Below are 27,079 nucleotides of genomic sequence, written 5' to 3'. Positions count from 1 at the left end.
GCCTTTCCCTCTCCTGTTTTTATGCTCATTGCTTGTCGCTGGCAAACCGGGTGTTCCAGACTTTAGGAGGTAGAGAGCAACAACTTACTCACCATGGAGGTGTTTTGGTGCTTTTCTTTGTCCAGAAGAACTCTGAACTTGGCTCTATGCACCAATACAGTAGCGTGGATCCATGCTCTGCTCATCCTGAGGCACCCTTGGGGCTGTCATTAGGGCATCACAGCAGGCACAGAAGGTCCCCGATAGACCTTGGGAGTTTCATTTTATTTAATAAATTATTTTTTAACAAATTTGACTAATTTTAACTAATTCTTACTAATGGGACTAATTTTTGTGGTTTATTTGAGGCTTTCTTAAGCTCTTCTGTAAGAAGTGAGAAAAGTTTGGGGTCTGTAGGGGGATATTTAGCTAATTTCCTAATTAAGCACTGACCTGCCCACTCACTGTGCTAGATATTGAGGAAATGGATCTAGCAACTTCTGTATGTATATATTCAGGCAATGAAAATCGTTACTGCAGTATTTCTGCTTTATGCCGAAGAGGATGAAGCTCTGTGGGAGCTGTGTGTGAATGCATGGTACCTGACTGTGACAACACAAGAATATGTTACAAAGAAAGGAGTCATAGCATATCCCCAGTTAGAAGGGAGCCAAAAGGATCAACGATTTGGTATGACTTATACTGAAACAAATATGTACGGATCCATGCGTGGCATAGGAACAGTGGTGAATGCTCCCGGCAGGACAGCTTGCTCAGGGAGGATGGAAGCCACCTCCAGCCCTGCAAAAGGACACAGCCCCAGCTCAGCTGCGGGAGGCAGAAACCATCCCGAAACAGGGAGGGCTCGAGGTGCGGAGCCAGGGCTGCTGGGCCTAGCAGCTAGGCCAGGCCGCAGCCTCGAGCAGGCCCAGGGCGTTGCCATAGGAACCGCCTTGCGCTGCCAGGAGGCGGAGCGTCGTCATGGCAACCGTCACTTCCGCCAGTCTGCGAGCGAGGCGTCGTCATGGGAACGACGCTCACCGCCCCTCCGGGGAAGCGGGGCGTCGCCATGGAAACCACGCCCGGCACGCACAGGGGGGCGGGGCGTCTTATCTGACCGGAAGAGGAAACTGGCCCCGCCCCATCCCGTCCGGGCTGGAGGACTCTGCTTCCCGTGAGCCCCCGCGCTCGCTTCCGGCGGGGCGGCGGCGGCTGGGCCGGGATGGAGGCCGTGCCCCGCATGCCCATGATCTGGCTGGATCTCAAGGAGGCCGGGGAGTTCGCTTTCAACGCCGCTGTCAAGAAGGTGGGGGTCGGGTCCTGCTTGAGGCCTGCTGGAGGCGGCGAGGCCCCTTCCGGGAGCGCTCGGAGGACGCCGTGTGGGGCCTGCGGGGCTTGTGGGGGGGGCTGAGGGGCCAGTGGGGGGTCTGTGGTGGCTGTGGGACCTGGGAGGGGGCTAGGAACCTGTGAGGGCGAGGAGCGCTGGGGCTCTGTGTGCGGTGTGGGGAGGCCCTGTGGGCTCAGGGCCTAGCAGAGGTTCTGGAGCTGAGAGGGGTTTGCGGAGCCCTGTGGGTCACCTCACCTTATCCTGGCTGTGCTCAGCATGGTGTGGGGTGTTGGGCTGGAAGTGAGGCTGCTGGCACGTCCCAGCCCTGTCACCCAAGGGCTTCGTGCCCGCTTTGGGACTCCCAGGGCCCTCATCGCTGGGGCAGTGGGTAACTGTTGCTGGTGCTTGGGGGCAGAGTTTGGGGTGTGAGGAAGCTTTAGTGCTTCCTCAAGCCCAGCAGTTCCCAGCAGGAGCCATCCAGAGTTGCAGGGTGAGTTGGCAGCTCTGTCCCTGCAGCACGTGACCATCTCCCAGCACCGTGTTCTTTTTCAGACCCAACCTCCACCAACATTTCACTTGTGGTTCATAACCGTGATGGGCACTGGTGTCATCAAGAAGCCCACTGCTGCGTGTAGATGAACTTCTCCTTATCTCTCTCTGTTGCTGGGGATTTTGGGGAGAGGAGGATGCTCAGAAAGAGTGAGCTGACGCGCTCCCGTTTCTGACAGCCCCACTGCTGGCAAAGCTCTGCTGCCCCGATGTGCAGCAGTAAGGATTGAGGGAAACTACAGGTATGGCAGAGTTATAGTGACCTTCATAAGGAGCTGCCCAGCACCCATCAGGAGTTCAAAAGAGAAAGGGGTTTGTGCTCATGTGTGCTGCTGTTGCTGGTGGGAGACTCTTTGATTCCTCCGGCTGAGGGGCTGCGAGACACAGCATGGGACAGCCAGAACTGGGGTCCTGTCCTGGGATAGAAACACACACAGACTGAAGCCAACTGATGGGCTGAGGGCTGCTGCCCTGTGCTGAGGTCAACCCAAACCATTCCCGTTCATCCCCTGCCCATGGGATGTGTGTTTTCCCCAGAGGGAGCAATGCAGCATTTGCCCTGGTGGAAAAGAATGATATTTGCCAACCTTGGAGCCCAAATGTGAAAGATTAGCAGGCGTCCGTCGTGCCTGTGAAGGACATCGTGTTCAACGTGTTCCCTGTCCAAAGCAAAACATGGGGGAAGGAAAAGTTCCTGCAGACCCCAACTTGGTGCCCTGCCTGTCACTCCAGCTTTAGGGGAGCTGAGCCCCCCTCCCTTTGAACTTGTTTGAGCTGTGCCTTGGGCACTCCACCCCCACCTTCTGAGCGTGTTTTTAGGCCTTTGTGATGTTTGCTTCTACAAAGGAGAACTCTTGCCTATTCTTTAAGATTTCTGACTGAAAAGAGTGATGTTATGGTGAGCATACACCCTCACCTGCAGCACGAGTGGGCTGTCCTGGCAGGGATCCTGCCTCTCTGTCCTTCAGTTTGTTTTTAAGCTAAGAACAGCTAAGAACAAGAAGCTCCACCTCCAGCTGGCACTTTGCAGTGCCACCTACGGAGGGAAACTACGATTTACAACCTTGTTGGTTTACAAATTCATTTATTTACGTGCATGGAGAGGGCATTTCTCAGGTGCCACCACCTGCTTGCCTGCTGATTTTTGGGATGTGGATACAGAGGAGTGGGGTGGGAGGGGACACAGGGTGACACCGGGAGTGGCCCCATCATCATGCAGCTGAGTCATGCCCCACAGCCCTGGGCATTGTGCAGCTCTGGCCTGGCTGAGTGTTTTGTGTATGGATTGATTTTTATATTTTATTTATTTTGCATGGTGGGAGATGATTTAAATCTACTTCAGTGGCAAGGAGGCTAACGGTGCTTCACATGTACCCAAACTGCCTTAACCTGGCAGATAAGTGCTCAGAGGATTGCAGTATACAAAGCCACAAGAGCTATCTTAGGTCTGGAAGTGCCAGGCTTGCCAAAAGTGTAACCCGAAAGAATCACAGCATGGTTTGGGTTGGAAGGGACCCTGCAGCCCACCCAGGCCCTACCCATGGGTAGGGGTACCTCCAATCCAATCTGGCCCTGGGCACTTCAGGGCTGGGGCACTCACAGCTGCTCTGGGCTGCCTGTGCTGTCATGTTACTAAATCTGCTCTGCTGTAGTTTAAAGCCATTGCTGTTGTCCTACCTCTGTGCTCTTGACAAAGAGTCCCTCACCAGCTTTCCTGTAGGCCCTTTAGGTACTGGACTGATGCTGTAAGCCGCCTCACCCTTGGGTGCTCAGCAGAGGCTTCTCCTTAACACACACGAGTTAGGAACAGATGAGTACAAAATGTGATCCCTCCCCAGTATTGCCTTCCCCACACCCGGCAGAACCCTGGGGCAGGAGTATGTTCCTCCCACCACCCCCAGGCTGCCCTCTAAGCAAGCTCCATGGGGAAGTGTCCATCAGAACCAATGCAGGGAATTCTTGTAGGCCTTGCCAGATCTGGAGTAGGAAGCGTCTGTGGGTATTGCTGTCAGATGGGGCCAGGCTCTCACCTGTTCTTTCTCCCTTTCCAGTTTGTTTTGAAGAACTATGGGGAGAACCCAGAGAACTACAACGAGGAGCTGCGGAAGCTGGAGGTGCTCCGGCAGGTAAGCGCAGCACTGCTGGCCTCAGTGTTGCCCACTGGCAGTGCTTTCAGCAGCCAAGGTGTGTCCTGCACTTCTGAGATGATTTGGGCTCCTTGAGATGCGTGAGGAGGCTGGACATTAGGGCTCTGTACCATGAGAGCCACAGCCCCACTGAGAGCCTCCAAAAAGGAAGGGGGTGGTGAGAGGCACACAGGGCTGAGGCAGAGCTGTTGGCCTGGCAGCCAGAGGGCTTTGTGCTTGTACAAGTGCTGGCAGGGCAGCCCTGTTTTTCCTTCAGAAGTAAAGGAACAGCCCTGCAGGCTGCCGAAACCCCCCACTGCATGCGATCAGGGGCATGAGACATCCCCTTTCCAGTTGCTCTCAAATTCCTCCTTTTTATTGTTTCACTCTGTGACAAGGGAGAACATGGGTTCTTCCTCCTTGACCTCACTGCTCCATAAATTACTTCCACAAAGCATAATTTTGGGGCAGACAGACATCTTTTTCTCAGTGTGCTTATCTTGGGAGTGCCAACAAGTGTGTGAGCCCAGCTGTCCCCTGCAGAAAGGCACCTGCTCCCATCTGCACACCTTGCTGCAAGCCAGGCGGGCACTGGGCCCTTTGCCACCCCACCCGGAGTGCTGCCCAGCCCTGGGCAGCTTCTTCCTCTCTCTCTGTCTCCCCCAGAGCGCCGTGAATGTGCCTAGGGACTTCGAGGGCTGCAGCACACTGAGGAAATACTTTGGCCAGCTCCACTACCTGCAAAGCCGGATCCCCATGGGCGCCGAACAGGAGGCTGCGGTCCCCATCACATGGTGAGGGCAGCAGTGTGCTGCTGTGCTGGGGTAGGGGGAAAGGGGCCTCCTCTTGATGCCCTTGTGGGGCACAGTTTTCCTGTATATTCAGGGATGGGGCAATAAGGATGGGAGGATTGTGAGCTGCAAGGGATTGCTGCACTTTGTGAAATAAGGAGGTTGTTCCAAACCAGAACTGCTCCCTCATCACTTTGCATATCCCTTATAGACATCCAATACGTTCCACTCTGCACTGCGCCTTTCTCCTTAATCTCTGTGAAAGACCCTTTAGGCACAGTGCCCCACGCGCCTCCAGCTTGGTGTACCAGAGAGGCCCCTGGGGTTGGAGCCTGGTGGGGAGAATCTGCCTCCCAGAAGCTGCAGGAGGGCAGTGCAGTCACTGGTCTGTTTGTGATGGCCGTTCTAGGCCAGCTTCCCCTGCTGCTGAAATACAGCTGTATCTGGCACAGCAGGCTCCTGGGAGCCCTGTGGGAAATGGCATCCTGCCCTGGGGAGCTGGCAGGAAGGCTGAGCTGAGCCATGCAGCAACAGGAGACAATGGCTGGCTCTGAGGAGATGCAAGGCAGAGCCTGTAGCTCCACCTATAGCTGGTGAGCAGCCTTCGTTCTTTGCAGGACAGAGATCTTTTCAGGCAAGACGGTGACTCATGAGGACATCAAGTATGAGCAGGCTTGCATCCTGTACAACCTGGGTGAGTCCTGGGAGACCAGCTGCCCTGCTGGTCCGCCCTCTGTTTGTCTGGGAGTGAGGGATGTCCCTCCTCTCTGCCCTGCCTTCAGTCTGTGTTCCCTCCTTAGAGCAGCCCAGCAGAAGCACAGGAAGCTGACTTTGGGTTTTGCCAGAAACTTCTTCCCCTTTCCTCTTTATCTGAGAGCACTCCAGTTGTGCACTGCCCTGCATCTGAATCACAGCTGGGCTGCAGGTTCCACAGCTGCAGAGAGAAGGCTGACTTGGGGCTGAGCTGCAGTGCTGCAAATGCTCTTTCTAGTACAATGACAACCCAGTCAGACTTGGTCTGTCATACAGCATCCCTCGGAACGTGTTTAAAAACAACAAATGCAACACTTGTTGCCCTGTTGCTCCCCTGCCTTGGATTTTTTGTGGACCCAAAGGAAAAGTCACACTCATTCAGCTGCACTGACAGTGTCTCTGGAAGTCGTTCCCATCCCTGTGACTGGGACTGCCCCTTGCATTGCAGATTGCTTTCTGTTCAACAGCGCACAGAGCAAAGGGCTTTAGCTAAACCCTACCCAGATCTGGGCTTCACTGGCAAGAGACACCCAGATTCTAGCTTTGGCACTGCATGTGGGGCTGAGTGGGGGCTGACCAGCTGCAAATCACTCCACTGGGCTGTGCTTCTCTTTCCCCAGGTGCGCTGCACTCCATGCTGGGTGCCATGGACAAGAGAGTGTCTGAGGAGGTAACAGTTCCTTCTCTTTGGTGTGGGTTGTTAAAAGCATCAATGTCAGACACCCACTCTGGATGTCTGCTTTCCTCTCAGCACATAGGATCGGGAGGGGAGAGATCTCACATAGGATTTGGCCACAATTTAGTGCATGCACAGACTGCATTAAAACCATCATACCATTGAGAGCTTTCTAGATTGAAGCTGGCCCTGAGAGCTCATGGCAGGCTGTGGCAGCTGCTTTTGGGAGTCTCAAGGGAGACACAAACAGCACGGGAAACATCTAAGCCCAGTTGAGCTGGATTTTATCACCCTAACCATTGGTGTGAAGGGAGGATGCTGCCTCTCCAGTCTTCCACAGCCTCCTTGCATTGACTAGTTTGGCTTGTGTGCATGCATGACACGTGTTCTCCTGTCTGCTCAGGGCATGAAGGTTTCATGCACCCATTTCCAGTGTGCTGCCGGTGCCTTTACCTACCTGCGGGACCACTTCCCCCACTCCTACAGCGTAGACATGAGCCACCAGATCCTCAACCTCAACATCAACCTCATGCTGGTAGGAAGTGGGCTCTGGGGCAGCGGGGAAGTGGGAATGGCTCATGGCATGCCCTGAGGCAGCTGCTGTGTGACTGGAAGTGGGGCTGGGAGGAAGCAGTGCGTGGTGTCAGCCCCGGAGGTTTCCCTGAGCACTGCTCCTAGGAGCAGGGGTGCGAAAGATAAAATGGTTGAGGTTGGAAAAGACCTCTAAGATCACCAAGGCCAACCATCAGGCCATCCTCAACATGTCCCCTAAATGCCACGTCTCCACCTCCAGGGAGAGGGACTTCGCCTCTTCCACTGCCTGACCTCTCTTCCAGAGAAATTGTAAAGAAGAGCTCTGTGCCACACTGCTGGGCCCATGGGCTGTGTGTGGGGGGCATCTTTTTGGGCTGTGTCAGCAGTGCTGTGCTGGCTTGTCAAGAGAGGGACTGCTACTGGTGGGTCCAGGAGGGTTTCCTGTACAGGAAAATTCAGGGTTCCTTCTTACTTTGGCAGGGCCAGGCACAGGAGTGTCTGCTGGAGAAGTCCATGCTGGACAACAGGAAGAGTTTCCTCGTGGCCCGGATCAGCGCTCAGGTGAGACACTGGAGGATCTCCTCTGTGCTGAATGCTTGCTGCTTCCATGAGCACCTGCTGTTAGCAAACAGCCTCGCTCTCTCTGTGCATGGCAGTGGTGCTTGGGATGAGGAACTCGGAGGGGTTTGTCCAGACCCTGTGCAGCATCAGTGCAGCCACACAGGTCTGCTATCACAGCGAGCTATGAGTGCAGTCACAGCTCCTCGAAGCACCCTCTGGGGAAAGCTTAGACAGGGATGGCTGCAGTCTCTGGCTCTGACCCAAAATACATCAATAAGATGCCCACCAACTTCTTGCTGTACTGGCTGGGTGTTCTCAAAACAGGGTCAGTGAATCCTTTCTGTTGTTGCTTTCCATTCAAACTGGATCTGTCTGTCTGTGGGGATTTTAAATGCCCATCCTGTTCCCCACAGGTGGTGGATTACTACAAAGAGGCCTGCCGGGCCTTGGAGAACTCGGAGACAGCCTCACTGCTGGGAAAGATCCAGAAGGACTGGAAGAAGTTGGTTCAAATGAAGATCTACTATTTTGCTGCTGTGGCCCATGTAAGTGGGAAGACTGGCACCGGGCTGCAGTGTGAGACCAGCCCTTGGTTTGCTTCTCAGAAAGATCTCCCTCATTGGAAGGAACCCTAACACTACTGTTGTGTTTTATTGCAGCTGCACATGGGAAAACAGGCCGAGGAGCAGCAGAAGTTTGGGGAAAGGGTGAGCATAGCTGTGTCAACCCGTGCTGCCTGGTAGCATTGAGTCCTGGGAGGGATCGCCATGCTAATGATGGGGTATCTGCATTAAGAGTTTATTAAGAGTGCTGGTGCTCTGTGGGGCTGTTCTGGTGCCATGCAGGTGTTCTTGGCAAACCCTATTACACTGAACAAAGCTGCACCCCTCGGGGTTGGCTGGTGGTGCTCCCATGCAAGGAGTAGGCACGTAATTCTGGGCCAAATCTGAAGCTTTTAATACATTTGGGGCTAATTCCTCTTCTCTCTGCAGGTCATCTACTTCCAGAGTGCACTGGATAAACTCAATGAAGCTATCAAACTGGCAAAGGTGAGTTCCTTCTCCCTCTGGTAGCAGTTACCAAATTTTATAGCCCTCAGTGTGTCACTGCTTTGTGGAAGCACCCTTGGGCATGATTCTTTCACATCCCTGCTCTAGGAGCAGTGCTCAGGGAAACCTATGGGGCTGACACCAGACACTGCTGTCTGCTCCTGAGGAAAGGGACAGAGTGACACAAGAGACTTTTGCCTTGCTGGTGTGAGTCTGGAGTGCAGTGCCTTGAAATGGGAACTGAGTCATGCAGGGTACTGGAGTGTGGTGAGGGGGGGGTGAGGGATGGGCCCTGCTGGTGGGCAGTGAGATACCAGAGATGAGAGTTGGTGGTGCCAGTGCCAAAGCTTTCCTTGCCCACTGACTGGAGTGGCAGGCATTGTGGCTTCCCAGAGCATCACTGTTTCCCTCTGGGATATCCAGCAGCCCTCCCCAAAGCTCTTTTACTTTCCAGTAGCCCCACAGGGAGGGCACAGTGATGAGGAGATGGCTGGTGGTGCTGCTGTGGCTCCCAGGGCATGCTCAGGCTGTGCCTGCAGCTCACACAGCTGCAGTCAGCCACTGAGGCAGCGGTGCCCTGCATTGCCTGTGCTAACTTGCTTCTACTGTCATTTGTGCAGGGACAGCCAGAAACTGTCCAGGAAGCCCTGAGATTCACCATGGATGTAATCGGTGGCAAGTGAGTGTGCTCAGGCTGCCCTGGCCATAACTGTCCTGCTTCTCTGTGGGCCACGAACACCTCGTGGCCAGAGCAGCCAGGGAGGAGCCTCAGCATGGCAGAGTCCTGTGTCCCCCTGTGCTGCCTGAGGCTCTTGGCTCTTCTCAGAGTGATTCCAGGTGTAGCAGAGCCTGACCCCATGGGGAGTAGGCTCAGAGAGCCAGGAGTGGTGTGTGCTCATCATCACTTCTTGTTTCTAGGTACAACTCAGCCAAAAAAGACAATGACTTCATCTACCACGAAGCTGTGCCTGCCTTGGACACCCTGCAGTCTGTGAAAGGTAAAGATGGGCAGTGCCCTCTCCTGTGAGCTGCTATGGGAGGGGGCATACACAGGGATGTGTGGTGGGGTCTATGGAGCTCTGGGAAACCCCTGGAGCAGCAGGGCTTTGTGCTGAGATGCCCTCCTCTCTGTGGGATCTGCTAGGAATGAGGCTCTGTCTTTAGAACAGTTTTCCTTTTGGAGGCTTGAGACCCATGTGTGCTTTGTGTTTGAATTGCAGGTGCTCCACTGGTGAAAGCCCTCCCTGTCAACCCCACGGACCCCGCTGTCACCGGCCCTGATATCTTTGCCAAGCTGGTGCCCATGGCTGCCCATGAGGCATCTTCACTGTACAGGTGGGTCCCAGGACAACCATGGAGCTGTGTGCAGATCTCCAGGACTGAGCTCACAAACAGCCTGTGCTCCCACACAGCCTCCCTGCAGGCTGACAGGATCTGGAGGGCAGCAAACCCTCAGAGACCCCAGACTGTCCCCAGGGAGTCCTCATGTCCTCGTGCTTTAGCAGGGGGGTTGGGCTACAGCTCATCTTCACGGGTTTTCCCCCAGAGGGTGGTGACGCACTGAACAGGTTGCCCAAGGAGGCTGTGGATGCCCCATCCCTGCAGGCATTCAAGGCCAGGCTGGATGTGGCTCTGGGCAGCCTGGTCTGCTGGTTGGTGACCCTGCACATAGCAGGGGGTTGGAACTGGGTGAGCACTGTGCTCCTTTACAACCCAGGCCGTTCTATGATCTCCAGAGGTCCCTTCCAACCCCTACGATTCTGTGATTCTGTTTCCTGAGTCTCTTCACAGCGCTAAAGGATTTTTCTCTCTGTCGTAGTGAGGAGAAGGCCAAACTGCTGAGAGATGTGATGGCAAAGATTGAAGCCAAGAACGAAGTGCTGGAGTACGTGTGAGCTGTACCTGAACGGGGCTCTGGCCTCTCCCCCTGCTCCAGACCCAGGCATAGGGCAGTGAGCTGGGCACGGGGCATCTGTCTGATCCTGGTGCTGATAGGGACAGACAGCTCTGAGCTCTCTCAGCCCTTTGGCCTCGTGCTGAGCCCAGTCTATCCCAGTTTGCCCAGCTCTGGGCAACGAGCAGTTCCCAAATTCACCCCCCAGCTTTGCTTTGCTTTGCTTTGCTGCTGGGGGACATTCCACAAGGCCGTGCCCTGAAGTGGCTGTGGTGTGGGATGGGGATGCTGGAGGTGGTTGGGTGCCGTCACTCAGGAGCTTCTTCCCACCTGTAGCCAGTTCATGGACTCCATGCAGCTGGACCCTGAGACAGTGGACAACCTGGACATGTACAGCCACATCCCCCCCATCCTGATGGAGAAGTGTGCTGCGCTCAGCGTGCGCCCCGACACCGTCAAGAACCTCGTCCAGTCCATGCAGGGTGAGTTCATGGGGACCAGCAGGGGGCTGGGATTGTGTGTTTTCCCCCTGGCTGCAGTTGGCGAATCTCCAATCACCAATTCTTTGCCTGTATAAATTCTTTACCCCTAAAGCATCCTTGCTGTTGGCTGTTCATGGTGGGTGATGGCGTCCTGCCTGCGGCAGGGGGGTTTGGTGCTGCCTGGAGCGCACTGCAGGCCCCTCCTGGGCACAAACCAGCCTCTGTGTTGCTTTCCCAGTGCTCTCCGGGGTGTTCACTGACGTGGAGGCCTCGCTGAAGGAGATCCGGGACCTCCTTGAGGAGGACGAGGCGCAGGAGCGGAAGCTGCAGGAGCTGCTGGGGAAGGGCTCGGTACCGCAGGGCTCCCCGCCGCCACCATCCTCCACGGGGCTGGCTGAGGTCAGCAAGGAGTGCTCCAAGTACATGGAGGTGCACGAGAAGGCCAGCTTCACCAACACGGAGCTGCACAAAGCCATGAACCTCCACATCGGCAACCTCCGCCTGCTCAGCGGGCCGCTGGAACAGGTCCGGGCTGCGCTGCCCTCACCCACACTGAGCGAAGGTGAGAACCACGCTGCTGACCCAGCCCACGTCCCACCCCTTTGCTTTGGGTTTGGGCTGGGCTTGCTGCGTGGGCTCCTCCGCAGCCGCTCAGCAGTCCCTGTCCCCCAGATGACAAACAGGTGCTGCAGAACCTGAAGAGAATCCTGGGCAAGGTGCAGGAGATGAGGGACCAGCGGATGTCCCTGGAGCAGCAGCTGCGTGAGATGATCCAGAAGGACGATATCACCACCTCGTTGGTCACCACCGACCGCTCCGAGATGAAGGTGGGTGCCCCCAGCTGTGTTGGAAGCCCTTCCTTGTGCCACGTACCCCAGTGTGGGCTGCGGGGAGAGCTCTGCTCCATCCCACCCCCATCCCGACCTCCCCCTGAGCCCCATGGGAAGCAGTGTCTGCCTGCTGGGCCCTCAGATCCTTCCCTCTCTGGGCAGAAACTCTTTGAGGAGCAGCTGAAGAAGTATGACCAGATCAAGGTGTACCTGGAGCAGAACCTGGCTGCCCAGGAGAACATCCTGAAGGCACTGACAGATGCCAATGTCAAATACGCAGCTGTGCGCAAGGCCCTGGCCGAGGTGGAGCACAAGTGAGTGGGGGCATGGGGACAACGTGGGTCTGGGTGCATGGAAACAGCCCTCGCCCACCCCAAACAGGGGCTGCCTGTGGGGCTGGGGCTGTGGTGGCTGTTTGGTGCTGCACATTGGGGCTACCCAGGGGCAGGGGCACACGAGGACACACACCTCTGTGCCATGTCCCCAGGTGGAACACCACCGTCCAGACCTTGGTGGCCTCCTACGAAGCCTACGAGGACCTGATGAAGAAATCCCAGGAGGGGAAGGACTTCTACACGGACCTGGAGGGGAAGGCTGCCAAGCTGCTGGAGAAGGCGCGGGCGGCCTGCCAGGCTGCTGAAGCCAACAGGCAGCAGATCTTGGAGAAGTAGGTGGTGCTGGGGCTGGAGGGAACGCAGTGGGACAGACAGGGAGGGGGGAAGCGCTGAGGGCTGCAGCACGGAGGCTTTGCCTTCAGTGCCACAGCCCTATGAGCTCTCCTGCCCCTAAGGGGCAGCGTCAGCACCCCGCTGGGTGGAGATTGGGAGGGGGGGTTCTGAGGACGAGCTGCCCCACATTGACGCCTCCTCCCTCCTGCCAGGGAAATGAAGAAGCACCCCCCCCCCTCGTCCCACAGCCCCCAAACCCGCCCTGCAGAAGAAGCCATTGGAGCTGGAAGCCGAGGGGCCGGAGGTGGGCGACCTCCCCCCGCTGGCCTCCCTGGGCTTGGCCGACCTGCCCGAGGAGCTGCGCAGCCTCCCCCCCGACGTGCTGGCCGCACACCTGGCCCGCCTGCCGCCCGCCACGCTGGCCGCGCTCGCCCTCGACCCCGCCGTGCCTGCCGGGCTGCGGCCCCCCGGCCCCGACCTCTTTGCCCCCAGGCTGGCGAGCGCACCGCTGCAGCCCGGCCAGCCCTTCGCCCCGCCGCGCTTCCCCGCCCCCCCCGCGCACTACGGGCTGCCGCCGGCGCCCGCTGCCGGCCCGGGGCCCTTCCCCCCCGGCTCCGGAGCTCCGGTACCGCCGGCGCGGCTCCTGCAGCCCTCCGCCCCCCAGGTGAGCGGGCCGCCCCCCGGCTCGGCCCCCTCCTCCGCCCCTCAGCTCTTCCCGGCCGCTTCGCTGCTGCGGGGCGCGGTGCCGCCCGGTTACGCGGTGCCCCACCTGCTCCCCCCGCGCTCGTCCCCGCAGCACGGCCCCGCCGCGGCTCCCGCCGCCTCCTACGGCCTGGGCCAAGCGGGGCTGCCCCCACCCGGCCCCGTCGGACCCCCGGCCGCGGGCCCGACCCCCGCGGGCGTCCCCGAGCAGAGCCCGGCCGCCCGCCCGGCCACCACCACCGTGGACAGCGTGCAGGCGCCCATCTCCAGCTGCGCCGCCCCGCCGCGGCTCCCCGGGCCGGGAGTGCCCCCCGGGGGGGGCTTCGCGGCCCCGCAGCGCCCGGGCGGCCCCGCCGCCTCCTTCCCCCCCTTCGCCCAGCCGGGGCTGCAGCCGCCGTTCGGCCGCTCGGCTCCGTTCCCTCCGGCGCAGCCCCCTGCCGCCTTCGCTCCCCCCGCGGACCTCCCGCTTCGCCCCCAGGCCGTCCCCTCCCCGCAGCCGTTCCCTCCCGCGGGGGCCGCTCCCTTCCTCCCCCCGGCCCGCCCGCAGGTCTCGCTGCCCTTCCAGCCCCCGGCCCGCCCCCCGCTGCCCCCGCAGACCCCCTTCGCCCAGCAGCCCTTCCCCGGCCCCGTAGGGCAGCTGCCCCCCGGGCAGCCCCCGCTGCGGCCTCAGCTCTACCCGCTGCCCCCCGGGCAGGACCAACTGCCGCCCCCCGGGCTCCCCCCGCACGGGGGCTCCCTCTCGTTCGGCACGGCGGTGCCCGGACCCCCCGCGCAGAGCGGCCCAATGGCTCAGCCCGTGCCCGGCGCCCTGCAGCCCGTGCCCGGCGGCTCGGCGGCTCTGCCCTTCCGCCCCAGCCCCGCTCCGTGCCACCCCGCCGCCCCCGGCCCCGTGAGACCCCCGCAGCCGTCCCCCGCCCCGTCTCCCGGCCCCGTCCTCAGCCACGTCCAGGGCCCCGTGGTGGTGCAGTGCCCCCTCGTCCCCTCCCCGGCGCCGTCCCCGCAGCCTCCCGTGCAGCCGCCGCCGTTGGTGCCCGGCGCGGTGCCGCACAGACCCCCGCCGTCGCTGACCCCCGCGCCGGGCGCCGCCGAGGCCGCCTTCCAGCGCCAGAGCTCCTCCACCGACGACCTCCTGTCCTCCAGCCCCGAGAGCCAACACGGCGGCTCCAAGGCGGCCGTGGGGCAGCCCCTCTTGCAGCCCACCAAGGCGGACGCCAAGGAGGGCCAGAAGCCCAAAGCGGTGCAGCTGATCGAGAACGACCCCTACGAGAAACCCGAGCGCGTTCTGCGGCTGCGGGCTGAGCTGGAGCGCTTCCGAGCGCTGCTGCAGCGCCTGGAGCAGACGGAGCCCGGCGGCACCGCGGAGCTGGACGTGCTCTGGAAGGAGCTGCAGGACGCCCAGGAGCGCGACGCCCGGCAGCTCTCCATCGCCATCGCCCGCTGCTATTCCATGAAGAACCGGCACCAGGACATCATGCCCTACGACAGGAACCGCGTGGTGCTGCGCTCGGGCAAAGACGACTACATCAACGCCAGCAGGGTGGAGGATCTGTCCCCGTACTGCCCCACCATCATCGCCACGCAGGCGCCGCTGCTCGGCACCGCCGCCGACTTCTGGCTCATGATCTACGAGCAGAAGGTGTCCGTGGTCGTCATGCTGGTGTCGGAGCAGGAGCTGGAGAAGGTGGGGCTGCTCCTGGCGCCCATTGCCGGGGGGTGGACGGCCGTCGCGGGGCACGGCTGACCCTTCCCCCCCCCCCCCCCCCCCCCCCCCCCCCCCCGCCTCTCCCCACAGCAAAAGGTGCTACGGTATTTCCCGACGGAGCGGGGCCAGCCGCTGGTGCAGGGTCCCATCACGCTCGTCCTCAGCAGCGTGAAGGCGGCCCCGACGCACGTGGAGCGGATGATAACGCTGCAGTACCGCGATCAGAGCCTGAAGCGCACCGTCATCCATCTGCAGTTCACCTCCTGGCCGGAGCTGTACGGCAAAGGGCTTCGGGGGCCGGGGGGGGGATGGGAGGGGCGGGGGGGTCCCGCTTTGTAGCAGGGACGGAGGGAGCTGCTGGAGCCCCGAACCGCTCCTTCCCCGCCGGTGGAGCTCCGGGGCAGAGAGAGCGCGAGGGGTCCCTGAGCGGGGGGTGAGGGGCTGATTTGGGATCCCCACCCCGCGCTGAGCGTCCCTTCCCCGCAGGGGTCTGCCGGACAGCAAGGCGAGCCTGCTGCGCTTCATCCAGGACGTGCACGGCCACTACCTGCACCAGCGCCCGCTGCACACCCCCATCGTGGTGCACTGCAGGTGAGCGGCGCCGCGGGCTCGGCCCGGTTCGGGGGGTTGAGGGTTGGGTCCCTTTGGTGCCGTCCCGCTTTGGTGCTCTCCGGACGCAGCTCCGTATCCCCGCAGCTCCGGCGTGGGCCGCACCGGCGCGTTCTGCCTGCTGTACGCGGCCGTGCAGGAGGTGGAGGCGGGGAACGGCATCCCCGGGCTGGCGCAGCTGGTGAGGCGCATGAGGCAGCAGCGCAAACACATGCTGCAGGAGAAGGTACGGGGGCTCCGGGATTGAGGGGGGGGTCGTGTCCCGCCGCTGCGCTCACTGCGCTCCCCCCCCCCCCTTCCTCTGCAGCTGCACCTGAAGTTCTGCTACGAGGCCGTCCTGCAGCACGCCGAGCAGCTGCTGCACCGCCACGGGGGGGGCGCTCCGCCCGTCCCCAAAGCCAACAGCGCGTCCCCGAAGGTGGGTGCGGGGGCTGTGGGTGGGGGGGGCGGTGGGGGGCGCAGCGCCGGGGCTGACGGAGCGCCTCCCGCAGCTCTACTTGCAGCAGGACCCGCAGGACCTGGTGCTGGGCGGCGACGTGCCCATCAGCTCCATCCAGGCCACCATCGCCAAGCTGAGCATCAAACCGCCGGGCGGGGCGGAGGGGGGGGCGGGATGGGGGCCGGAGGTCGTCCCCGCGCCCAACGCCGCCGGGGCGGAGGCGGTGGCGGCGCCGGCCGACGCCGTGACGGACGGAGGGACGGCGACGGGGACGGACGGAGCGGCGGTGGCGGACGGCGGCCGCGCGCCCATCCCGGAGCCGCCGGCGGAGCCGCCGGGTGACGCCGAGAGCGGTAACCACGTGCAGGAGACGCCCCCCCCGGCGGCCCCCGCCGCCCCCCCGGCGCCCACCTCCTCCCTGGAGCTGCTCGCCTCGCTCACACCCGAGGCCTTCACGTTGGACGCGTCGCTGAAGGGCAAACAGCGCATGAACAAACAGAACTTCCTGCAGGCGCAGACGGGCGAAGGGCTGCGGGCGCCCCGGCCCAGCGACGACCCGCTCAGCATGCTCGACCCCCTCTGGACGCTCAACAAGAGCTGAGGGGCGCCGCAGCCCACCGCCCCCCTTCCCCCGAGCAGCACTACAGCCCCCGGCGCTGCGGGGCGCGGTGGGGCCGGGCCTCCCCCCACCCCCCGCTCTGTACGGCGTTTCACCGTGGGCAGAACTGACTTTTTCAGCTCTTTGCTACTGAAATAAAAGAGAGTTCGATCCGGCGCTGAAGTGCCGCTCCGGCTGAGGGGGCGACGGGTCGGCACGGCGGCAGCCACGCTGGGGTTAGTTCTGTTTAATGGAGGGGTCTTTGTACACATAGAAAACACGATACAAAAATGCTCCCGCTGTACAGCACGGGGCGTACAGCAGCGCTTAAGGCCACCCGAGGTGCGGGGCGGGCGCTGCGCCGGGCTGTGTCCCACCTCCCCCCCTGCAGCTGCCCCCGGGCCGCGGCGCTGCCCCTACAATCAGTGGGGGTCGCGGAACAGACATCGGCGTCGTTTACTTGAGCGAAAAGAGCATTAGAAACCGCTGCGGAACGGCCGTAACCCCGAGCAGAAGGTGTGCCCTGCGGCCCTCACCCCCAGCGCCAGGACGAGGAGGAGGAGGAGGCGCTGCTGCTGCAGACGGGGCCTGGGGCGGCTCCCGCACTCTCCTGCCAGAATAAATAAATATATACAGCATATAAATAAATAGGGCAGGGACCGCTGCGGCACAGCCCGCACCCCGCACGGCCGCCCGGGCACAGCTTAAGGCACGCGGGGCCACGCCGAGCACGGAGCCCGCAGCCGCAGAGCGCTGTGCTGAGTGCGCGGAGCCTCTGCTGCCCCACGGAGCACTGCGGCCAATGGGGCTGTGGCCGTGCGGCAGCGAGGCAGACACCCGAGCTCCCCGGCTCCGCCCTCACACACCCACTGCCTTCATTCGCTTTCCCCAACGCCTGCCCGGCTCAGGGAACCACCGTTTCCTGCTGCAGCCACCAGCCCTGCAGCTCCCGTCCCACGCCGGGCGCCGGAGCGGAGCGCAGTGCCTCCAACAGCGCACACAGCGACCTCTGACCGCCCCGCGCGGCCCGGGAGCGGCGCAGGGAGCGCCGCAGCGCTGTGTGTGTGCAGCCCGGCAGCCGCCACGGAGCGCTGCACACGGAGCAGTTCAGAGGCGGCAGAGCCCCGCACAGCTGCAGATCCGGGTCCGTCCCATCGCCGCATCCGCCCGGCCTGCAGCACCCGGCCCTCCTCAGTCCAGTTTCTCCAGCACGGAGGGCACGTAGACCAGGCTGAGCTCGCTGCCGAAGTTGCAGACGATGGCGGCGTTCTCCAGCACGAGGATCTGCCGCGCGGGCTGCGACTCATTGCTCTTCCCCAGGTAGACGGTCTGCAGCAGGTCGCCGTAGCCGATGTCCCAGAAGGAGACGCAGCCCTGCCCGCCCGTCACCAGCAGGTTGTCGGAGATGACGCCCAGGCTGGAGCCGCAGCCCATCTCCTGCGTGGGATCGGAGCAGAAGAGGCTCAGCCCCAGCACTGTGCCAGGAGGGGGGCTGGAGTTGAATCATAGAATGGCCTGGGTTGCAAAGGCCCACAGTGCTCACCCAGCTCCAACCCCCTGCTATGTGCAGGGTCGCCAACCAGCAGCCCAGGCTGCCCAGAGCCACATCCAGCCTGGCCTTGAATGCCTGCAGGGATGGGGCATCCACAACCTCCTTGGGCAACCTGTTCAGTGCGTCACCACCCTCTGGGGGAAAAACTTCCTCCACATATCCAACCTAAACCTCCCCTGTCTCAGTTGAAAACCATTCCCCCCTTGTCCTATCCCTATGACCCTTGTATACAGCCGTTCCCCCTCAGCCCACACACCCACAGACTCTGTGGGGTTTGGTGGGCCACCCTCCAGCCTCCCCCCTCCCCCCGCTGCCACCGACCTGCTGGATGGAGTAGAGTTTGATCCCTGAGCTGCGGTCCCAGATGCTGATCACGTCATCCAGGCCGCTGCTGATGACGCAGGACGTGGTGCAGGTGAGGGAGGTGACGTCCCCACGGTGCGCATACATGTGGCTCACTTTGCTGCCCGTCAGCACGTCCCACAGGCAGATGGCCCCATCCTGCCCTCCACTCGCCAGCACCATCGTCTGTGAGGGGCAGAGCTGGGTCAGGAAGCATGGAGCAGAGCAGCGGGGTCACCCGGACCACCCAGGGCTCCCTGCTCATTGCTCATCCCATGGGACAGCGGGCAAACCCACCGCTCCCTCTGCCACCTCAGACGTGCAGCGCGGCCCCTCTGGCTCAGCAGCCATCACAAAGGATGCTGTCCTGGTTCCCAGCCCAGCTGAGCTCACCTGATCTATGTACACAGCAGTGATTGCTCCTGAGTGGCCCTGCAGTGTGAACAGGCAGCACGAGTCCTCCAGGCGGAACACCTGTGGGGCACGAGAGGCAGCGGTGAGCGGCCGTGGGGCAGAGGGAAGGACTGGGGGGGGGGACAGGGACACCCCAGAACCCAGACCCCACTGTCTCCCAGCCTGAGGCAGGAGGGCCTCCCACATCAGAAGGCTGTGATGCTGCCATGCGGTGGGACCTGCACAGCTTGAGAGCTGGGCACCAATGAACGTGGTGAGCTGCTGGGGAGGAGCTCTGCAGAGAAGGACCCGGAGGTGCTGGTGGACTACCAGCGCACCAATGGTTGACCACAAGCCAGCAGTGTGCCCTGGCAGCCGAGAAGGCCCCCAGCAGCCCGAGATGCGCCGCACGGAGCACAGCCAGCAGGGCAGGGAGCCGCTCCTCCCCTCTGCTCTGCCCTGCGGGGGCACATCGGGAGCGCTGAGCAGAGCGCAGGGCTGCCCGGCTCCGGGCAGATGGGAACTGCTGCAGAGAGCCCAGCTGTGGGGCGGGGGGGCCCGGAGCACCTCCTGATGGGGCAGGCTGAGAGCCCCGGGCTGTGCCTGCAGGAGAGCAGTGCTGATGGATATCTGAAGGGGGGGCTGGGCTCTGCTGGGTGCCGCCCAATGCCAGGACAAGGAGCAGCGGGCACAGAATGGAACACAGAACGTTCCGTCTGGACGTGAGGAACCACTTCTTCCCCATAAGGGGGGCAGAGCCCTGGAACAGAGCCCGGAGAGGTGGGGGATCTCCTTCTCTGGAGGTGTTCAGAACCCACCTGGATGCTTTCCTGTGCAACCTCCTGCAGGGAACCTGCTCTGGGGGGGGTTGGAGTGGATCTCCTGATGTCCCTTCCAAGTCCTACAGCTCTGTGACTCTGTGATCTCATTCTCTGTTCACTAAGATACCTTTCCCGGAGCTTTGTCATTCTACCACCAAGGAGTCCCAGCCAGGCAGATGAGCACAACTTCAGGAATGCACTGCACTGCACTCCACCAACCACACCACCCCAGGCACGCTCTGCCTTCCTGCACACACACACACAAGTGCCAGCATTGCCCCTCCTGTGCAGGAGAGGAGCTCACCCACACCCAAACACGCCTCGGTGAGGAAGAGGCTGCTCACCCTCAGCGTGTGGTCCTGGCTGCCCGTGACCAGCCGTCCTGCTGCAGCCTTCAGTGCTGTGATGGGCTTCTGGTGGGCGCAGGACACGGTGTGGGTGAGCTGGCACACGATGACATCGCTGCTGCTGAACAATGGGGAGGATGGGATGCTGCTTCTGCTCGGGGCTCCTGCAGTGAGAAAGCACAGTAAGTCCTCACTGCAGCTCAGCGTGTGGCCGATCTCACCCAGAGGGGCACGCTGAGGATGCCTGGGGCTGAACTCAAAGAGAACGTGAGCCTGGGCAGCAAAGGGCTGAGCAAATCAGCAGTTCCACAGTCAGTCCTTGGCAAGGCTGAGAAGGGTGAAACTGAAGAGCACTGTGGCTGTCCTTGTGAAAGAGAACACACAGCTGGGCCCAGGGCTCTGCGTCCTGCAGGGAAACAGCACTTCCATGGCCAGGCCTTTCCCACAGAGCCTGCTCCTCTTCCACGCAGCATGCAGACCACAGGGAGTGAAACCACCCCCCTGCAATGGCTTCTCTCCATTCCAAGCCACCCCAGAAGCAAATGAGCTACCAGAGTGCAGAACAGTTACCACCACTGGTACTTCAATTCCTGCGTGTCGCAGCAGTGCCACGTGGGGTGCCGGTGCCTGGAGCAGACCTTGCTGAAGGAGTAACTGAGAGGTGGGAGAGGAAAGAGGCGCGGGGCAGAGCTGACCCTAAAGCACATCTCCCACTCTTCAGACTCGGGCACTGGAAAAAAGCAGTGCTCAGAATGCTTTCCTTCCTCCAAGAACTCCCTAAGAATTCCTCGCCTCTGCACAGCGTCGGATGTGGCACCCTGCAGCGTTTTTGGAACAAAGCATTATTACTGAGGCCCAGGAATTGGGTGTGAGATGATGCCTGCTCACCTCGGAACTGCAGGTGGTTCAAGGATGTGTGTGTTTCCAGCGAGAAGAAATCCAAGGAGCCATTCAGCCGGGCAGCAACGATCCTGAGGGAGAGATGAGCTCCATGAGCAGAGGGCTCCCTGCTCTCAGGGGGTGAGAGGCCCCCAGGTGACCCTCCCCAGGCAGAGCACAAACTGTGCCAGCTCCTCGTGCTTGGAAACTGCATCAACCAGCAGGCAGAAATGCTTCTGGAATGACAGCTGCCAGGTGTGAGCAGGAAGCTTCACCCACAGACAGCAGCTCTCAGAACTGCTCTGGATACTGCGTTACTACAAAGCCTGAGTGCATACGTAAGGAGCGGCTGCTGGGACTGAGTGGAGCAGGGAGCAAACACCTCACTGCGAGCCTGCCAGGCTGGGGCTGTGTGCCCTGCAATGGGGTCACAATGGGGTCTGGGCTCAACCCCCACGTCCTCTTCCTCTTAAGAGAGCACCAAACACGAGCACGGGTTACCTGTTGTTCAGGAACACGAGGGCTGTGATGCCAGACTGACTTTCATCGTTACTGCTGCGCAGAGTGCCTTCGATAGCATCCCACACCTGGAAGGAGGAAGGGTCTGTGTGTGATGCTGAGCCCAGCGCCACGCCAGCAGTCTGATCCCCCAGGGATCCTGCGGGCACATCGTGACGATGGCCAAACCCTCCATGGACATCACTGGGTGTGCTGTGTGAGCAGCAAGCTGCCCAGTGCAGCACAGGGTGGGGATCCCAGTGCATAGAGGGATGTAAGGTCACACCGTCCTTTTTCCTTCTAGCATTACTTGTAAGAAATGGTGTTTTAATCAATAATCAATGGGTGCCTTTCTTACTGGGGTCACAATGAATGCCGGTGTGCTACACATGCATCCTGCACTCGGCTCACGGCAGCAGCTCAGAGGGCACCTGAGCTCAGAAGTGTATTTAAAGAACACTTGCTGCATTCGTTCGAAGGAGAAAATCTATCTGACTTACCAAAAATTAGATTTAAATTAAACCAATTCTGAAAGTCGGAGATTTAAATTCCCAATTCAAGCTTGCTTCCAAGCCAGCAACCTTCCTACAGAGCCCCTTCCCATCCTACTTTATCCCATCACCCAGTGGCATGGCAGCCTCAAAGCTTCTCCAGTCTCCAAGAGCACTGCTTTATCTCACACTAAATGAAGCATTTCTTTGCCTTACACTGAAGAATGAGGAAAACAGCCCAGCACTCATAAAGGAGAAGCTGTTTCAAACACGTTCGAAGTTGTTCTGGGTGACAGCAGACACCACACCACGATTCCTGCTCTGCCATACAACAGAACTGAGCCAAAGCACTGAGATTTTCAGGGCAGAAGAGGCATTTCTGCCAGGATCAGTCCCAGCCCGTCCCCCTGCCCGCCGCTGGCAGTTCTGCCCCAGCCCTGCACACCACGGCTCACCCGGTGCCGGCCAGCAGCGAGCTGCCCTCCTTACCTCCAGCTTGCCGTTACTGCGGCCAGCCACGATGAGGTTCCCCTGCAGATCCAGGCTCCAGACAGAGCTCTCAAAGTCTCCTCCCCAGGAGGGAAGAGGTGACGACTTGTCAAACCCCGACAGGGACTCATCCCCCAGGCTCCTCCTGCGGCCGCCGCAGCCGCCCTCCTCGCTGCCGCAGCCCAGGGAGCGGGCAGTGCTGCCCCCCACACAGAACCCAGCCTGCCCGTGGGGGGCTGAGAGGCCACCGAAGTTCATGCAGTTCGATGTGCTGTGCTCCTCATACACCTTCCCAACCAGGCTGCTGAAGTCGTAGCCAGCCTCCTTCTGGCGGCCGCCCACAGCACGGAGCCGCGGCTCAGACTCGGCCACCTTCACCTGCTCCGAGAAGTTGGTGTCGATGAGGGACGTGAGGTCTGGCTGGTCACAGAAGAGGGGGGGCTGGGGAGGGCTCAGCATCCTCTTCAGCTGATGGCTGCTCTCAAAAGAGTCGTCCAGACCGGTTTTGCCATCCGGGCTGTGATCCCAGCTTTCCTGGTAGTCAAAAATGCCACTGCTGTCTCTTCGTAACCTGAAAGACGGCGGTGAAAGGGTCAGCTCTTCTGTTTTCATTGCCTCAGAGGGGCTGGGTGGGTAGGAACGCCGAGGCAGTAAGCCTGCCCTCCACAGAGACCTGAATCACCAGCACAGTGATGGCAGGGAGCAGGGCTGCACCGAGGGCGGTGACTGCTGCCTCCTGGCACACGGGTCTGCAGCAGCCTGCTGTGTGCAGCTGGTACTGAGCCACTCACCTGGGCTTGGGGATGACAGTGAGGCAGTCTCCAGTCTGAGCATCCCACACACGGATCTGTCCCACCAGGCAGCAGCTGACGAGCAGCATCCCATCACTAGCCAGACATTCAATGTCCTGCGAAGGGAGAAGGAGCACAGCTCAGCATGTAGCACCAGCAGGGCCTCTGGGCCCTCACAGTCACTTTGTGTGGTCGAGAAACCATGCAGAGGATCCATTTCACGTCCAAACCACGTGGCTGGCTTAGCAGCCCATGGGTGTTCTAAGAAAAATACTTTGGTCCAAGTCCCAGCTGTGCACCACAGACTGCTACAAGCAAAGCGGACTCTGTCTGCCTTCCCCTGACAAAGTACAGCCCAGAAAGACGGCAGGATCAGTCATGTCTGCAGCCACACAACCCAGTGTGAGCACAGCGTGGGCAGGAGATGCAGGGATGATCAAAACAAAGGCAACACACCGGGCTCTGCAGGACAGAGTGACTCAGCAGTGTCTCCATAGGACTCAGTCCAGATGGGTGCCTCAGAGCTTTGTTTTATCTCACAGTGGAAGAAAAAGCCCTCCCCTCAAGGAGCACGAGTGAGCTGAGCAGCAGCACCATTCTGGGCATGCCCAAGGATGGTTTTAGCACTGGAAACAATATTTAACAGCTCACACCTATCCAGTAGCATAAAAAGATTCGGTAGGCGTTATATATCGGGGATCTACAGCTGCCCCAGCAAGGAAGGCTGGATCAGCACAGCCCATCAGTCAGCAGCTGTCTACAAAGAGATGGAATAACAGCAATGGCAAAAATCTCGCCCTGATTTATCTGTAAGGAATTCACCCCTGCTGTCAGCCCCCAAGGCTGCCTTACGCCAAGGCCTGTCCTCCAGCAAGGCTGTAGTTTCAACACACCGAGGAGATGAAAAGACGCCTTTCTCCTAACGGCCGCCCATCTAACGTACCATGAGGTGACCCCTGAGAACCAGGGGGACGATCTCAGTCTCGGGTGGGGAGTAACCATAGTCATCACAGGGCAGGTCCCCCCTCCTCCTCCTGCTGTGTGAGAGCCCGTTCTGCCCGTAGTTCTTGGGGCACAACAGCCGGTAGAGGCAGAAGAGCAGCAGGACCAGGAGAATGCCCGAGGCCAGGCCCAGCGCAGCCACCCTGTGCAGGCACAGAGAGAGAACAGGTGAGACGAAGGTCCAGCTGGCCATCCCTGCTCTGTTAGAATACACTGGAAGTATGACGTGTGCTGCTGGTCTCAATCCTTCAGAGGACAGCATTTGCAGCAAGGTATCTACTTGATCCACTACTTGATCTAGCAGCTGGCTGCACAGCCTGAGCAGGGGGCTGAAACACAGCGAGCTCTGAGGGCCCCTCCAACCCAAGCCATTCTGTGATTTTATGATTCTACGGTGATTTCTGGAAAATGGAGGGTATTTTTATAGGAAAGCGTTGATTTTAATGAGGTTTCCAGACTTTCCTCGAAGAGCACACAGCAGTAGGACAGAAAGAAAAACAAGAGGTGGGGATCAGAGTAACATCAGTTGTGCTGAACAAAGCGCAGGGAGAACGCAGATGGGGATGGAGAGCTGGGGGCCCCTCTGAGAGCTTTTCCTCAGTAGGAAGGGAAGCTCTTTGCTTGCATGGGAGCTTTATGTAACACCCAATAAAGCACTGCTGAGTCACAGCATCCATTCCCAAAGCTGAGTATCCCTGCTCCCCACAATGCTCCCCAGTAATACACCCCACAGTGAGCGGTGCCAGCAGTAACACTTCTAACATCACTGTTAAAACCATCCAATTAAAACATATCACAGTTTAAACTTCCAGGTGCATGACTCACTGCACTACGCTCAGTAAATGGCAGTGAACACTTACACACGTGTGTTTGCACACTGTTTGCCCACAGCCATCCACATAGACTGACATGAGCTCCCCTGCACACCAGCAGCAGCAATGTGTGCTACGTGCCACACACACCACATCCTGCTGAGGAGCTCAGCTGAGGAAAGCAGTGCAAGGATGGATTTAGGGCTGTGTTAGCAGAGCTGCAGTGCCCTGAGTGTTACAGGATTTTGCACTGAAGCTCAATGTGTATTTTTCTTTAGTTTTCCTTTTTTCCCACCAGGAGAAGAGCCAAACAGCCAAAGAGCAACCTGTGTCTCAAGAGAGTTAGGGATGGTCAGGAGGCTGCAGCAAGGCCTCTTTTACTTGTAAAGGGTGACATCCCGGTGCCCTTGCAGCCTGGATGATGTCTGGTCAGGCTGAGCTTCAGCATTCAACTTCCCACCACTGGAGGACAAGAAGGGGTGGTAGCGGTTGGCCTCCTGGGGGTGCCGCACTTCCAAGGCCTCCTGTGGGTTCAGGTACAGCGTGACTGGGATAGCCGGAAGGATGCTGATGTACCTGAAGGGATGGAGATAAGGAGAGCTTAGTGTCATCAAGCACAGAAAGACAAAGAAACCCATCCAGGTTATCATCTTCTCGTTACCCTCAGCTCTTCTCAGCAGCCAAGGCAGGCTGCCCACAGTGCAGTATGTTACTGCTGACCTCAGATGGATCACGCTGGTTTAAGAGAAGATGATCACAGCTTCCTGTACAGCGCAGGCCAGAAGCTATCACCATTTCTCCAACTCAACTGACTCTATTCCTGACGTATCATCCCCACCACACACACATAATCATCATTTTACAGAATTCTAATCATCTTCTCCCAAAACTCCCTGGGATGAAGGCAAAGAGCAAACAATACAACCAAGAGCACAAGAGAGAAACACAACCCCCATTCTCGGGCAGGCAGCCCTGGACAGCTTGCTACCACTGCACAGCAGCAGGAGGAGCCAGCCTACCCACCTCTTGGCCAGAGTGATGTTGTAATAGCTGAAAAGGGATGGCCAGTGTCTGAAGGAAAGCTTCCTCCAAATCTCTTCATCCTCTGCTCCCCAGGTGACCTCTGCTTCAGTTCCCAGCTCTGTTTGCCCGTTCCCTCTGCCCTCTGGTCCTTGGGCCCAACTGTGCTGGTTTGTCTCCAGCCTGCCCAGGGGCTCCAACCCCGCCTGCTGCTCGCGCTGCTGGGTTTGGTTCTCTGACAGCTGTATGGGGTCCGATGGGAAGACAGAGAGATCAATCTTGGGGTCTCCAGCAGGAAGGACCCCTCCAGGAACGGGCATAGGAGGCAGGCCTGCTTCACCCAGAGGGCTCTGTTCAGTGACCTGCGATGTGAGGTAGGTGCGGAGACCAGCAGGATCCGTATAAACCAGGATTCCAATCCAGATCACTGTCCCAGCCTGCACCGTGAGCAAGGAGACACAGCACTCAGTGCATGGCCGTCTGCATGCAGCCCCTCCTGCCCTGTGAGCTGTCTGAGCTGATCAGTACATCCCAGCCCTCAGTGACATTCTTAGCTCAAACACTTATCCTTTAAGTAGATTGGGAGAGGTTGCACAGAACACAGAAAATGTGAGCACTGCTTTTCTAGGAGCTATCTGACTCATCCTGATGGTAGGAACTCCACTTGGCTCACTCTAAGGCACAGCAGGGAAGAGATTTCTCACTGACGTCTGAAATCAGCACATCTGCCATCCTCAGGCAGTGCTGGGGAGGCTCAGAGAAGGGTTCTGCTTTAACCCTGCAACACATGGCACAGCCGTGCCTCTCAGACTGCACTCAGTGCCATCAGTGTTAGATGGCAGCAACAGGCTGGGCTATGGTTTGCAGAGCCAAGGAATGCACAGTCTGCACTGTTTCCATTATGGACATCCAGACCTGAGATGCAGAGGACACGTAGGTGCAGTGCAGTGTAACCAATGCAGTCACACCTGCAAAAGGGAATGAATTAGGCCTTCGTGGAGAGAAATATCTCCATGCCTTTATTCCATGCTATCTGCAGGAACAGATGGGGGTTTGGCTCTGTAAATATCTTTTCTCTCCACTTTCACAGTCCTTGAAGTCCTTGCTCATATAAAAGCCTCTCAAAGCAAATATCCGGAACTTGTCTGCTACCACCCAAACTCTGTGCAAACACAAAGCCCTGAGGCTATTGTATGCAGAGGAATGTTCTTAGAGAAACTGCTCTTGAATTATTTACCATGGGGAAACCTAAGTCTTGGAGGAGAACAAAGATGCATGAAAAATCATAGAATCACAGAACGGCCTGGGTTGCAAAGGAGCACAGTGCTCATCCAGCTCCAACCCCCTGCTATGTGCAGGGTCGCCAACCAGCA

The 27,079-nt window shown here is 59.5% G+C and overlaps 3 protein-coding genes and 1 non-coding gene across 9 annotated transcripts in view; 2 read left to right on the top strand and 2 right to left on the bottom strand.

Moving 5' to 3' along the window:
* The window catches only part of GIMAP7L5 (GTPase IMAP family member 7-like 5), a 598,436-nt gene that overhangs the window by 17,951 nt on the left and 553,406 nt on the right, over nt 1-27,079 (bottom strand). The window lies entirely within an intron of this gene.
* PTPN23 (protein tyrosine phosphatase, non-receptor type 23) lies at nt 1,173-14,370 on the top strand. Of its 2 annotated transcripts, XM_040696491.2 has the most exons (21): nt 1,173-1,285; nt 1,859-2,097; nt 3,907-3,981; nt 4,648-4,775; nt 5,390-5,466; nt 6,146-6,195; nt 6,605-6,736; nt 7,216-7,296; nt 7,710-7,841; nt 7,956-8,003; nt 8,289-8,345; nt 8,966-9,024; nt 9,264-9,343; nt 9,566-9,680; nt 10,165-10,230; nt 10,576-10,721; nt 10,960-11,283; nt 11,394-11,548; nt 11,714-11,865; nt 12,039-12,218; nt 12,432-14,370. In XM_040696491.2, the coding sequence occupies exons 4-21, from the start codon at nt 4,738-4,740 to the stop codon at nt 14,218-14,220; spliced, it is 3,681 nt and encodes a 1,226-aa protein (XP_040552425.1). In that variant the 5' UTR covers nt 1,173-1,285; nt 1,859-2,097; nt 3,907-3,981; nt 4,648-4,737; the 3' UTR covers nt 14,221-14,370. The 2 variants fall into 2 exon arrangements, with proteins under 2 accessions (XP_040552425.1, XP_025003172.2); XM_025147404.3 differs by lacking the exon at nt 1,859-2,097.
* MIR12238 (microRNA mir-12238) lies at nt 11,291-11,358 on the top strand. Its single transcript, NR_162000.1, has one exon. It is a non-coding gene; the product is annotated as a microRNA mir-12238 (primary transcript).
* The window catches only part of SCAP (SREBF chaperone), a 50,578-nt gene continuing 40,000 nt past the window's right edge, over nt 16,502-27,079 (bottom strand). For 3 of the 5 annotated variants that reach the window (XM_025147369.3, XM_025147371.3, XM_025147370.3), the window contains 11 exons: nt 25,710-26,143; nt 25,068-25,262; nt 23,816-24,017; nt 22,873-22,988; nt 22,082-22,652; nt 21,105-21,190; nt 20,613-20,695; nt 19,722-19,888; nt 18,557-18,637; nt 18,143-18,349; nt 16,502-17,706 (listed from right to left, as the gene is read on the bottom strand). In XM_025147369.3, the coding sequence (XP_025003137.1) occupies nt 17,461-17,706; nt 18,143-18,349; nt 18,557-18,637; nt 19,722-19,888; nt 20,613-20,695; nt 21,105-21,190; nt 22,082-22,652; nt 22,873-22,988; nt 23,816-24,017; nt 25,068-25,262; nt 25,710-26,143 (2,388 nt within the window). In that variant the 3' untranslated portion in view covers nt 16,502-17,460. The remainder of the gene's footprint in view (nt 17,707-18,142; nt 18,350-18,556; nt 18,638-19,721; nt 19,889-20,612; nt 20,696-21,104; nt 21,191-22,081; nt 22,653-22,872; nt 22,989-23,815; nt 24,018-25,067; nt 25,263-25,709; nt 26,144-27,079) is intronic. The other 2 variants (XM_025147372.3, XM_025147373.3) reach the window with 2 other exon arrangements.

This window comes from Gallus gallus, chromosome 2, assembly GCF_016699485.2.
Source record: "Gallus gallus isolate bGalGal1 chromosome 2, bGalGal1.mat.broiler.GRCg7b, whole genome shotgun sequence".
Taxonomy (NCBI): domain Eukaryota; kingdom Metazoa; phylum Chordata; class Aves; order Galliformes; family Phasianidae; genus Gallus; species Gallus gallus.
This window is presented reverse-complemented; position numbering and strand designations above follow the sequence as displayed.

What these genes read in the sequence shown, in the direction of transcription:
- PTPN23 (XM_025147404.3), top strand. Translation starts at nt 1,202, where the DNA reads ATGGAGGCCGTGCCCCGCATGCCCATGATCTGGCTGGATCTCAAGGAG. An exon ending in CACCCTGCAGTCTGTGAAAG is followed by an intron (nt 9,344 to 9,565) that starts GTAAAGATGGGC and finishes TTTGAATTGCAG; the next exon opens with GTGCTCCACTGGTGAAAGCC. An exon ending in CCTCGTCCAGTCCATGCAGG is followed by an intron (nt 10,722 to 10,959) that starts GTGAGTTCATGG and finishes TTGCTTTCCCAG; the next exon opens with TGCTCTCCGGGGTGTTCACT.